Genomic DNA, 14,001 nt, shown 5'->3' on the forward strand with positions numbered 1-14,001 from the left:
ATCTATGGTCACTTGAAACCTCACGTGCGAATGAGTGTAAGTAATTAGAGGTATAAATCAGGACCGCTGAGCGGAATTGCTGGGGGTGTACACCACTGATCAAACATTGCACAATCTCTCACACCGACACTGTCGCTTTCTGTGGGAGTCCTGCGTAACTGTCAGTCTCCACAGTCGTTGATCGATCTTCACAATCTTCATTGATCTCCTCTCATATACTGGCATACACTTATCCTGGGTTATCGAGTTGATATTGAACTCAGTATTAGCACGAATCATTGATTCGCTCATTGAGACCATGTTATTGAAAGTCGGATTAATAGCAACACATTTGGCAGGTGATGTTCTTAGATATTCTGATGTGTCAATTTAATTGAACTATATACACGAGTGAAGACATACCTGGAAGGGATATAGCTACAGTTACAGTTTAGTGTTGTGCCCGGTACGTCGTGTTAGCGTCTATACCCATGCTGTCTGGGTTGCGTGCAACGTTGATCTCGCTGATATAGTCACGGAGCTGATACACGCCAATCACAGATCATCACCAGTGATCACACGATAACACTGCACAACTAGTAAACAGCACCACACAGCCGGCGCTTGGAGATGGCGTGATAACACAACAAACGCACATTACAAATACATGCTACTCACTGCTAGGGCTAACTGTGACAATATGTCAAACCTGAAGTCAGTAACTTGTCAGTTAACCCATGTACTTCATCACTTGTCAGTTAACCCCCGTATTCCATCACTTGTCAGTTAACCCCCGTATTCCATCACTTGTCAGTTAACCCCCGTATTCCATCACTTGTCAGTTAACCCCCGTATTCCTTTATTTGTCACTTAACCCATGTACTTCATGACTTGTCAGTTAACCCATGTACTTCATGACTTGTCAGTTAACCAAAGTACTTCAACACTTGTCAGTTAACCCCCGTATTCCTTCATTTGTCAGTTAACCCCCGTATTCCTTCATTTGTCACTTAACCCATGTACTTCATCACTTGTCTGTTAACCCATGTACTTCATCACTTGTCAGTTAACCCCCGTATTCCATCACTTGTCAGTTAACCCCCGTATTCCATCACTTGTCAGTTAACCCCCGTATTCCTTCATTTGTCACTTAACCCATGTACTTCATCACTTGTCTGTTAACCCCCGTATTCCATCACTTGTCAGTTAACCCCCGTATTCCATCACTTGTCAGTTAACCCCCGTATTCCTTCATTTGTCACTTAACCCATGTACTTCATCACTTGTCTGTTAACCCATGTACTTCATCATTTGTCAGTTAACCCCCGTATTCCATCACTTGTCAGTTAACCCCCGTATTCCATCACTTGTCAGTTAACCCCCGTATTCCTTCATTTGTCACTTAACCCATGTACTTCATCACTTGTCTGTTAACCCATGTACTTCATCATTTGTCAGTTAACCCCCGTATTCCATCACTTGTCAGTTAACCCCCGTATTCCATCACTTGTCAGTTAACCCCCGTATTCCTTCATTTGTCACTTAACCTATGTACTTCATCATTTGTCAATCAACCCATGTATTCCATCACTTGTCAGTTAACCCCCGTATTCCATCACGTTTCAGTTAACCCATGTATTTCATCAAGGTAGACACAATTTTATGGATAACAACTTCTTTAATACTGTAAAAAGCGACGGTTCGGTATTCAATCACATGTCACCATACACCCTGTATTCCATCACTTGTCAATATACACTCTAAATTCCATCACTCGTCAACATACACTCTGTATTCCATCACTTGACAATATACACCTGTATTTCACACTTGTCAGCATACCCCTTTATTCGGCACATGCATTAAATAAGTGTATTACCGTGCATATCTTTATTGCCGTATCTTATTTGAAGCTAAGCAATTTGCCACTGAGGCTGTAAAATTGAAGAGATCAATATAGTGCTATTCAGACACGGTAAATTAAGCATCGACTGGTAATCATATCGTCCACTGAGAGACGCAAACAGAGCCTGGAGCTGCTTACCATGGCTGGCATCGGGGGAACTGGGCTCTTCAGACCCTTTCTGGAGGTGCACGGAGTATCAGGGAAAGGTAACACCATATGTATATATATGAGGATATGTGACACATTCTGGAGGTGTGTGGAGTGCCTCGTAGAGGTAACACCATATGTATATATATATGGGTACAGAGCACATTCTGGAGGTGTGTGGAGTGCCTCGTAGAGGTAACACCATATGTAATGTATATATATGAGGATATATGACACATTCTGGAGGTGTGTGGAGTGTCTGGTAAAGGTAACGCCATATGTATATATCTATCAATCCTAAATATTTATAATGTGAAACAATATTGACTGTCTTATTACAATATGTCCATTTTTCAAACATATTTAAAATACCACCTTTTCTGAAAACAATAACATTTGACTTTTTCAAATTTACTTCAAGGCCCCATTTCTCACAATATAGCACTATAGGCTATCTTGTTGTCCATAGTTTAATTATACCTTCTCGCCTACTGCCACTATAGGCAATCTTGTAGTCCATAGTTTAATCATATCTTCTCCCCTGCCACTATAGGCTATCTTGTTGTCCATAGTTTAATTATATCTTCTCGCCTACTGCCACTATAGGCAATCTTGTTGTCCATAGTTTAATTATACCTTCTCGCCTACTGTCACTATAGGCTATCTTGTTGCCCATAGTTTAATTATACCTTCTCGCCTACTGTCACTATAGGCAATCTTGTTGTCCATAGTTTAATTATACCTTCTCGCCTACTGCCACTATAGGCTATCTTGTAGGCCATAGTTTAATTATATCTTCTCGTCTATAGGCTATACTTTAATTATATCTTCTCGCCTCTCGTGATCCCATTGTTTAACCTAACTATTTGTCTACTGCTGTTATAGACTATCTTGGACAGCCTTGGTTTAATCATATCTTCTCATCTACTGCTGCCATAGACTTTTTAGTTCACCCAAGGTATAATTATATTGCCTTGTCTACTGCTACTGCTATAGTAGACTATATCGCAACATATCGTTTACTTATATCCTTCTACTGATAATACTGTACATCCTTAGTTTATATATTGCATATATCTACTCCATTGCCAATACCGCTCTTCATTTAAGGGCAAACGCTACCGTCCTCCGTTATTGATGTATCAGTTCCACTCATATTATCTTGTTCCGAGAAGATCTCTCGCTCTCTCTGATCCCAGATCTACTTGTTGAAGATATGGAAATAATATCTTCATATGTAGGTTAAATCGCAGAGAGAGTGAGCTCCCCCGCGTTGTCAAGTCCAACTCAATCGCTGACAATGTTATCGATGAGCGTCATAAGGTGAGATGAAACGGATTAAGTATTTCTTTCACGCTGTCCACAGCCGTCACTCACGGCCGAGTTGTATTACAAGCGTGTGTGTTCCCTGAGTGTGTGGGAGCACAGACATGGCAGGTATGAGCAGTGAAGACAATGCTGGCGGGCGCTCGGGCGAAGGGAATCAAACAGGTAGGTATGTCAGTGACCGGTTCATTTCACTGTGAAAACTACAGTTCATTAACGTGAGTAGCTTCCTAGTGGTGGGTTCATTAGACTAGTGTGTGACAAGTAAAGGGACTCGCCGCACAACAGCCAGGGACAGTGGATGCTCTATAAGTACCATACATTACAATGTGGTGTTTAACATCATGTTGCATTCTTCTCGTTACTCTGTGGCCTGGGAGCAGCTCGACCACGACCCATCTTGCTGTTTATTTGCCTCAACTGTGTATAATCTTCTCGCTACTCTGTGGCCTGGGAGCAGCTCGACCACGACCCATCTTGCTGTTTATTTGCCTCAACTGTGTATAATCTTCTCGTTACTCTGTGGCCTGGGAGCAGCTCGACCACGACCCATCTTGCTGTTTATTTGCCTCAACTGTGTATAATCTTCTCGTTACTCTGTGGCCTGGGAGCAGCTCGACCACGACCCATCTTGCTGTTTATTTGCCTCAACTGTGTATAATCTTCTCGCTACTCTGTGGCCTGGGAGCAGCTCGACCCCGACCCATCTTGCTGTTTATTTGCCTCAACTGTGTATAATCTCGCTACTCTGTGGCCTGGGAGCAGCTCGACCCCGACCCATCTTGCTGTTTATTTGCCTCAACTGTGTATAATCTTCTCGTTACTCTGTGGCCTGGGAGCAGCTCGACCACGACCCATCTTGCTGTTTATTTGCCTCAACTGTGTATAATCTTCTCGTTACTCTGTGGCCTGGGAGCAGCTCGACCCCGACCCATCTTGCTGTTTATTTGCCTCAACTGTGTATAATCTTCTCGTTACTCTGTGGCCTGGGAGCAGCTCGACCCCGACCCATCTTGCTGTTTATTTGCCTCAACTGTGTATGATCTTCTCGTTACTCTGTGGCCTGGGAGCAGCTCGACCACGACCCATCTTGCTGTTTATTTGCCTCAACTGTGTATAATCTTCTCGCTACTCTGTGGCCTGGGAGCAGCTCGACCCCGACCCATCTTGCTGTTTATTTGCCTCAACTGTGTATAATCTTCTCGTTACTCTGTGGCCTGGGAGCAGCTCGACCACGACCCATCTTGCTGTTTATTTGCCTCAACTGTGTATAATCTTCTCGTTACTCTGTGGCCTGGGAGCAGCTCGACCACGACCCATCTTGCTGTTTATTTGCCTCAACTGTGTATAATCTTCTCGCTACTCTGTGGCCTGGGAGCAGCTCGACCCCGACCCATCTTGCTGTTTATTTGCCTCAACTGTGTATAATCTTCTCGCTACTCTGTGGCCTGGGAGCAGCTCGACCACGACCCATCTTGCCGTTTATTTGCCTCATCTGTGTATAATCTTCTCGTTACTCTGTGGCCTGGGAGCAGCTCGACCACGACCCATCTTGCTGTTTATTTGACTCAACTGTGTATAATCTTCTCGCTACTCTGTGGCCTGGGAGCAGCTCAACCCCAACCCATCTTGCTGTTTATTTGCCTCAACTGTGTATAATCTTCTCGTTACTCTGTGGCCTGGGAGCAGCTCGACCACGACCCATCTTGCTGTTTATTTGCCTCAACTGTGTATAATCTTCTCGTTACTCTGTGGCCTGGGAGCAGCTCGACCCCGACCCATCTTGCTGTTTATTTGCCTCAACTGGGTATGATCTTCTCGTTACTCTGTGGCCTGGGAGCAGCTCGACCCCGACCCATCTTGCTGTTTATTTGCCTCAACTGTGTATGATCTTCTGGCTACTCTGTGGCCTGGGAGCAGCTCGACCCCGACCCATCTTGCTGTTTATTTGCCTCAACTGTGTATGATCTTCTCGTTACTCTGTGGCCTGGGAGCAGCTCGACCCCGACCCATCTTGCTGTTTATTTGCCTTAACTGTGTATAATCAGTATTACAGATGTCATCACGTGGACTGTCTGAGCTCTCTGTGCGTGTTTGAACAGTATGGTCGGTGGTGCACGTCTAGTGTTCGCAAAGATGACAAGGACTTATTTGTTTGTCTGTAAACAGTAAAATATTCACCAATCACCTTTGTGCATGGTAATTATAGAGGCATTATGGTGAAATACGGGTAATTAGAGAAACAGCAATCGATAAATTACAATTCCATATAGCTTTCAGTTTACATTTTGTATCTATTCAGACATTAATTCCTGCATTTAGACAGGGCCCTATATTTTGTCGCTATATTCGGATACATTTCCGTATTTTGTTGCTGTATTTATTTTTGCTCCAATTCTTGTCCCTGTATTCATATTTGTCCATTTAGCTTCTTCCAGTATTTAAACCCGTCCCTTTACATCGTACCTATATTTAGACCCGTCCTTGTCATTTTGTCCCTGTATTTAAACCCGTCCCTCTACATCGTACCTATATTTAGACCCGTCCTTGTCATTTTGTCCCTGTATTTAAACCCGTCCCTCTACATCGTACCTATATTTAGACCCGTCCTTGTCATTTTGTCCCTGTATTTAAACCCGTCCCTTTACATCGTACCTATATTTAGACCCGTCCTTGTCATTTTGTCCCTGTATTTAAACCCGTCCCTCTACATCGTACCTATATTTAGACCCGTCCTTGTCATTTTGTCCCTGTATTTAAACCCGTCCCTCTACATCGTACCTATATTTAGACCCGTCCTTGTCATTTTGTCCCTGTATTTAAACCCGTCCCTCTACATCGTACCTATATTTAGACCCGTCCTTGTCATTTTGTCCCTGTATTTAAACCCGTCCCTTTACATCGTACCTATATTTAGACCCGTCCTTGTCATTTTGTCCCTGTATTTAAACCCGTCCCCGTTTTAGATTGATTTTCTCGCCGCGAATAGCTGCAGGATTGCTGATGCGGCGTTTAAGTAGTACTCACTCACTCCTGTATTTAGATCCGTCCCTGTATTCACATTGTTCCTATTCGTGTCTCTGTATATAACATACTGATGTGAGTTACTGAGTTTACATCTGACATCTGTTCAGACATTTAGATGTCTTCTGTTTGTTGCCCGTGTATTCACATTTATTCCCGTGTTTTGCCGCTGTATTCAGATTTATTCCTGTATTTTGCCCCTGTAAGCTGCCAGTAAGTGCACTGAGATTCCCATTCACCCACAGATACAATTGACGGTTCATGTCTCTGTAGGGTAGCTGGAGCAATAGAAGAGGAACGTATTGGCAATTGATTGACTCGCCAGGGAAAATATTGTGTTCACATGAGTGGGTCCGCCCGTTGTGTCCGTCACCCTCACACCGTTTACACGGGGGATTAGAGCTGGCACTGTCCACATGCCAGGAGAACTGTTTATGTGTATCCACGTCCTTTAGTTATCTGCTTACAACATTCATAAACCGCAACACCTGCAGGTGTAAAAAAATTCCTGTCAGTTTCAACAGAATATATATCGCAATGTTGGTGTGAGGTAAGTAACGCCATGTTTATTGTAACGATTGAAATATAATGTATATATGCCATACGTTGAAATGTACGCATGTTAACACGTCTTTGTGTGCTCATTATACAGTGTATGCATCCGATCTAACTCAAACCGGGGACAGTTGTCACATTCAGTATAGAGCTTACAACAAATAACAGATATTTGTTAATTCCATGTGCAAACACTGGCCTGGATACCAGAGCGAACTTAGTAATGCTGTGGGGCTTAACACTATAGAAACGTACTGTCAACTTTACGCCTCTTAACGGACATTATATAACCAGAAATATGTATATTAAATCGTTAGTTTCTACAGCGTGTATACAGAGTGTGTGTACGCGCGCGCGCGCGTGCGTGCGTGCGTGCGTGCGTGCGTGCGTGCGTGCGTGCGTGCGTGCGTGCGTGTTCCTAATGTAACAGGGACATGATAATGATAGCGTCAAGGCACTGATGTGGGCAGGCTCGGTCAGCTCAGTAATATTTTCAGCCATCAAGTGAGGAAAGTGAAACTGTTGGACTTGTTTATGTTATGTATTATATCTCCCCTGTGCCTATTGACATATGAATGTTTTATTGAACATTTCAATACAAATTTGCTATGACCAAAATGTCCAGCGCCTCCTTTCAGGGTAAAATAATAATTGTATATCTTGTAACAATGACTGAAAATATACTCTGTCTATCAGTGTGGATATGTGACTGTCACAAACTCTACCAGTATCAATGCATCACTGCCATTTATTGTCTGTCAGCATCACTACATCACTGCCATTCACTGTCTGTCAGTATCAATGCATCACTGCCATTCACTGTCTGTCAGCATCAATGCATCACTGCCATTTATTGTCTGTCAGCATCACTACATCACTGCCATTCACTGTCTGTCAGTATCAATGCATCACTGCCATTTACTGTCTGTCAGTATCAATGCATCACTGCCATACACTGTCTGTCAGTATCAATGCATCACTGCCATTCACTGTCTGTCAGCATCACTACATCACTGCCATTCACTGTCTGTCAGCATCACTACATCACTGCCATTCACTGTCTGTCAGCATCAATGCATCACTGCCATTCACTGTCTGTCAGCATCACTACATCACTGCCATACACTGTCTGTCAGCATCACTACATCACTGCCATTCACTGTCTGTCAGCATCACTACATCACTGCCATTCACTGTCTGTCAGCATCACTACATCACTGCCATTCACTGTCTGTCAGCATCACTGCATCACTGCCATTCACTGTCTGTCAGCATCACTACATCACTGCCATTCACTGTCTGTCAGCATCACTGTCATTCACCATCTGTCAGCATCACTGCATCACTGTCATTCACTGTCTGCCAGCATCACTACATCACTGCCATACACTGTCTGTCAGCATCACTGCCATTCACTGTCTGCCAGCATCACTACATCACTGCCATACACTGTCTGTCAGCATCACTACATCACTGCCATTCACTGTCTGTCACCATCACTGCATCACTGTCATTCACTGTCTGTCAGCATCACTACATCACTGCCATTCACTGTCTGTCAGCATCACTACATCACTGCCATTCACTGTCTGTCACCATCACTGCATCACTGTCATTCACTGTCTGTCAGCATCACTACATCACTGTCATTCACTGTCTGTCAGCATCACTACATCACTGCCATACACTGTCTGTCAGCATCACTACATCACTGCCATACACTGTCTGTCAGCATCACTACATCACTGCCATTCACTGTCTGTCAGCATCACTGCATCACTGCCATACACTGTCTGTCACCATCACTGCATCACTGTCATTCACTGTCTGTCAGCATCACTGCATCACTGTCATGTATTGTCTGTCAGCATCACTGCCATTCACTGTCTGTCAGCATCAATGCATCACTGCCATTCACTGTCTGTCAGCATCACTGCATCACTGTCATTCACTGTCTGCCAGCATCACTACATCACTGTCATACACTGTCTGTCAGCATCACTGCATCGCTGTCATGTATTGTCTGTCAGCATCACTACATCACTGCCATACACTGTCTGTCAGCATCACTGCATCACTGCCATTCACTGTCTGTCAGCATCACTACATCACTGCCATACACTGTCTGTCAGCATCACTACATCACTGCCATACACTGTCTGTCAGCATCACTACATCACTGCCATACACTGTCTGTCAGCATCACTGCATCACTGCCATTCACTGTCTGTCAGCATCACTGCATCACTGTCATTCACTGTCTGTCAGCATCACTACATCACTGCCATACACTGTCTGTCAGCATCACTGCATCACTGTCATTCACTGTCTGTCAGCATCACTACATCACTGCCATACACTGTCTGTCAGCATCACTACATCACTGCCATACACTGTCTGTCACCATCACTGCATCACTGTCATTCACTGTCTGTCAGCATCACTGCATCACTGCCATTCACTGTCTGTCAGCATCACTACATCACTGCCATACACTGTCTGTCAGCATCACTGCATCACTGCCATTCACTGTCTGTCAGCATCAATGCATCACTGTCATTCACTGTCTGCCAGCATCACTACATCACTGCCATACACTGTCTGTCAGCATCACTACATCACTGCCATACACTGTCTGTCAGCATCACTGCCATTCACTGTCTGCCAGCATCACTACATCACTGCCATTCACTGTCTGTCAGTATCACTGCCATTCACTGTCTGCCAGCATCACTACATCACTGCCATACACTGTCTGTCAGCATCACTGCCATTCACTGTCTGTCAGCATCACTACATCACTGCCATACACTGTCTGTCAGCATCACTACATCACTGCCATACACTGTCTGTCAGCATCACTGCCATTCACTGTCTGCCAGCATCACTACATCACTGCCATACACTGTCTGTCAGCATCACTGCCATTCACTGTCTGTCAGCATCACTACATCACTGCCATTCACTGTCTGTCAGTATCACTGCCATTCACTGTCTGCCAGCATCAATGCATCACTGTCATTCACTGTCTGCCAGCATCACTACATCACTGCCATACACTGTCTGTCAGCATCACTGCCATTCACTGTCTGTCAGTATCAATGCATCACTGTCATTCACTGGCTGCCAGCATCACTACATCACTGTCACACACTGTCTATCTGCATCACTGCATCACATCCATACAGTGTCTGTCAGCATCACTACATCACTGTCACACACTGTCAGCATCACTACATCACTGCCATTCACTGTCTGTCAGCATCACTACATCACTGTCATTCACTGTCTGCCAGCATCACTACATCACTGTCACACACTGTCTATCTGCATCACTGCATCACATCCATACAGTGTCTGTCAGCATCACTACATCACTGTCACACACTGTCAGCATCACTACATCACTGCCATTCACTGTCTGTCAGCATCACTACATCACTGTCATTCACTGTCTGCCAGCATCACTACATCACTGTCACACACTGTCTATCTGCATCACTGCATCACATCCATACAGTGTCTGTCAGCATCACTACATCACTGTCACACACTGTCAGCATCACTACATCACTGCCATTCACTGTCTGTCAGCATCACTACATCACTGTCATTCACTGTCTGCCAGCATCACTACATCACTGTCACACACTGTCTATCTGCATCACTGCATCACATCCATACAGTGTCTGTCAGCATCACTACATCACTGTCACACACTGTCAGCATCACTACATCACTGCCATTCACTGTCTGTCAGCATCACTACATCACTGCCATTCACTGTCTGTCAGCATCACTACATCACTGTCACACACTGTCAGCATCACTACATCACTGTCACACACTGTCAGCATCACTACATCACTGTCACACACTGTCAGCATCACTACATCACTGTCACACATTCTTAATGGAAATGTATCATCATTGTCATCTACCCACAACCTTATGCCTTTTCACCACGTCATGTCGGCCAACCATTGAATGTGTACTAATAACTGTATGCCAACCAACCATTGAATGTCTACTGATAGTGTATGCCAACCAACCATTGAATGTCTACTGATAGTGTATGCCAACCAACCATTGAATGTCTACTGATAGTGTATGCCAACCAACCATTGAATGTCTACTGATAGTGTATGTCAACCAATCATTGCAGGATATCCTTAACTCTGTTTGGGCACCATTAGTATCAGCCTAGCTCTCTTGTCTTCTGTGAGGGTGTTATACTACGTTTTATGTCCGTAAACTAGCCATCACAGGCCTTGTACTCCTCACTCTCTGTATGTTTGCGCTACCTAGGATTCGGGCATGTATTTCAAATCCATCCTATTGGCGTTGTTTCTCTATCAGCACACTTACTCTCTGACCTTGCAATTGCTGATCCAACTCGTCATGTTTCAGACAGTGCAGCCGTTGAGATGACGGAGTCACGGGTGGAGGACGAAGCGGCGGTGAAGATGCGCAGAATGGACCTCAACTACATGCATCGGCCGCCCAGGATCGTCCCGAACTACGGCAAGAAGAGCCTGAGCGTGCTGCCCAAGTCCAGCGTGTCTCGCGTGCTGCTGTATGACAACGTGACTCAGCAACAGATGCTGGATGTCAAGCTGTCTCACATCAAAACCGAGCAACAGAAGACAACTCGTCTGCTCGATCTACACCGGAAGTCATTTCTCATAAGACGGTTAATGAAGCAACAACATGCGCAGGACCACAAGACGACGACTCCTGGTGTTCTTGACTATCTGTTACCAATCTTATTAGCAGGGGAAGACAATCCTGGCAGGGACAGTAGCTCACCTAGACACCCTAAGTTTGTCCACAGCAGTGCTGGAGAATACACGTATCGAGACGAGGATCTGAAGCTTCCTGACATTGCGGTCAGAAGGAGTGGTAGGGTGACATTCAAGGGGAGCAATGGCGGCGTCACCCGCATCATGCACACGATGAACACGGGGGGTGAACAGAGTAACAGTGGTCAGATGTGGGCTAAGCGAAGGACAGTTCTAGACAAGCGCTTCCAGGGCCTTGAGAGTCTCCTTGTCCGACTGGATGATCCTGGCAACGGTTATATCGAGCTGAGCCCAAGTTATCACAGGGAGACAAGTCAGGCTCCTCCCAGCCTGTCAGCCCTGAGAACCACCGTGCAGACAGGCAGTGCACACACAGCCGAGGGCTGATGCGCGGCAACAGCGACAGTGTCCCGGTGACATCTCGGTGATATCGGACGTTAAAACGTGTGTCTGTGATAGAAGCCATCCTTCATGTCTTAAATCTATGGCATAGACTTTATAAAGTAATGTTTACGTTATAATACATTAACTTACAACGACAGAATGGTGGCGGAGACGACGGTCCAGGTGAAATGCACACCGTGACACCACCCTGCCCTGTGTCGTGGACACGGTGACAGGGAACCTTCCATCTGTCAGTATATCTGAGTCAGCTTCTGAAGCAGTAGTTTCTAATGTATATAGATCGGCACACCGTGACATTAATAGACATAACTCTGTCGTGCACGTGAAATGAGGAACATATTTCCATGGATATACAGTTCCGACGTATATATCCAACACCGCGAACTGATCTGCACTACCTAATATCTGTATACTCTTAGTCTGCGATGTACAAATACACGTAATAATAGGCTGTATGAAGCGGTAGTAAAATGTTTCAAGTGACGTTGGTTGGAAACACAGGCAAATATTTCCGTCCAACAGGTGGTCACTATTTTGGTCAGGTGGAGTAAATGTATGTACAGATAAAGTACAGTAAATTATACAGTTTATAGAGCCGCGAAACTCGAGCTTCGTGAAACCTGTACATTTCAGCATGATAGGCCTTACACAACAAACACTGCACGAGCTGTACAATCTGTATGAAGTCGTGCAGTCTGTTTCGAATGTAAATAGTGGAGTTTGTGCGATCTGCAGCGTACAGGTAGTGGAACTCGAGTATTTGCCTGTGCTCTGAGATAGATAAAGAATGTGTGCCAGTACTTTAAACTTACTGTCGAGAGAACAAAGAACCTCGCCCTTTGTTCTCGCGACAATACGTTCATATCTCGATAAAGTGCTGGTACTCGATCCTCTATCTACGTACACTAAATAGCAGACCAGATAATGGTGTGTGTATTGGTGTTTGAAAGGGCGAAACATTCAACAGCTAATGCTTCTAAAAAACAACCTGATGACTGCAACAGATAACAACGTTTAACACATAACCGAACCTCTTCCGGTGCCTATTATACATCTACATTATGTCTACGTTATTATTATTCTCCTCAATAATTGAACTTATAAAATTCCATTGTAGCCACTTGTTGTGATCGATTGCATGATTTCCGGAGTGAAGCCACTATACATAGAGACCAGGGACTCGTTCCACAAAACGATCATAGCTACAAGCATCAAAAGACTATGTTAAAGTATAGGAGTTACGATCGTAGCGCTACAAGCATCATAAGTCTGTGTTAAAGTACAGGACTTTACGATCATAGCTACAAGCATCATAAGACTATGCTACAGTTACGATCGTAGCGCTACAACATAAGAATGTGGATATTAAAGAGCTCCAAGAAACTCTGCAGACAAGAATATCAACAATAATCGTTGATAAACGAACGTCTGCTATAGATGGGCAAATAGATTGTATGAGCACCAGAAGTAAGATATTGTACTCAGAAGCCGTAAGAAGTGCGAACTCTGATGACCCGTGTGTGACATTTGAAAATACAACAACAAGCCAAGCAGCAGCTCATTGTCCAGCAATTAGTAATGGCAACCCATCTAGATCAACAAACTCAACAATCCGAGACCACACCAAAAGCCAAGCAATGTGAGACACTCACGACAAGAAACATCTCGTAACCACACGAACAATGAACCGTCCCTTACTATTACACGCGAAAGCCCCAGTGAAGAAAATCATGCAAGTCAATCAAGGACCGTCCAACTGAACGATCAGTGGAAAAAGGCCTTCTCTGGGGCCTCTCGCTTTAGACAAAAGAGGCTTGTTCTGTCTTATATAAAAGCTGACATGCCCTTTGAAATTTA

The 14,001-nt window shown here is 44.5% G+C and overlaps 1 protein-coding gene across 4 annotated transcripts in view; it reads left to right on the top strand.

Annotated features, from left to right (window-relative positions):
* The window catches only part of LOC124142944, a 19,154-nt gene extending 5,890 nt beyond the window's left edge, over nt 1-13,264 (top strand). Inside the window, exons 1-2 of one of the 4 annotated variants that reach the window (XM_046511710.2) lie at nt 2,004-2,091; nt 11,348-13,264. In XM_046511710.2, coding sequence (XP_046367666.1) covers nt 2,025-2,091; nt 11,348-12,126 — 846 coding nt within the window. In that variant the 5' untranslated portion in view covers nt 2,004-2,024 and the 3' untranslated portion in view covers nt 12,127-13,264. Of the gene's footprint in view, nt 1-2,003; nt 2,092-3,267; nt 3,356-3,385; nt 3,524-11,347 lie in introns of those variants that run through there. The other 3 variants (XM_048386295.1, XM_046511711.2, XM_046511712.2) reach the window with 3 other exon arrangements.
* The last annotated feature ends 737 nt before the right edge of the window (nt 13,265-14,001 follow it).

Source organism: Haliotis rufescens, unplaced genomic scaffold (assembly GCF_023055435.1).
Source record: "Haliotis rufescens isolate VD_foot unplaced genomic scaffold, xgHalRufe1.0.p SCAF_6, whole genome shotgun sequence".
NCBI classification, from domain to species: Eukaryota; Metazoa; Mollusca; class Gastropoda; order Lepetellida; family Haliotidae; genus Haliotis; species Haliotis rufescens.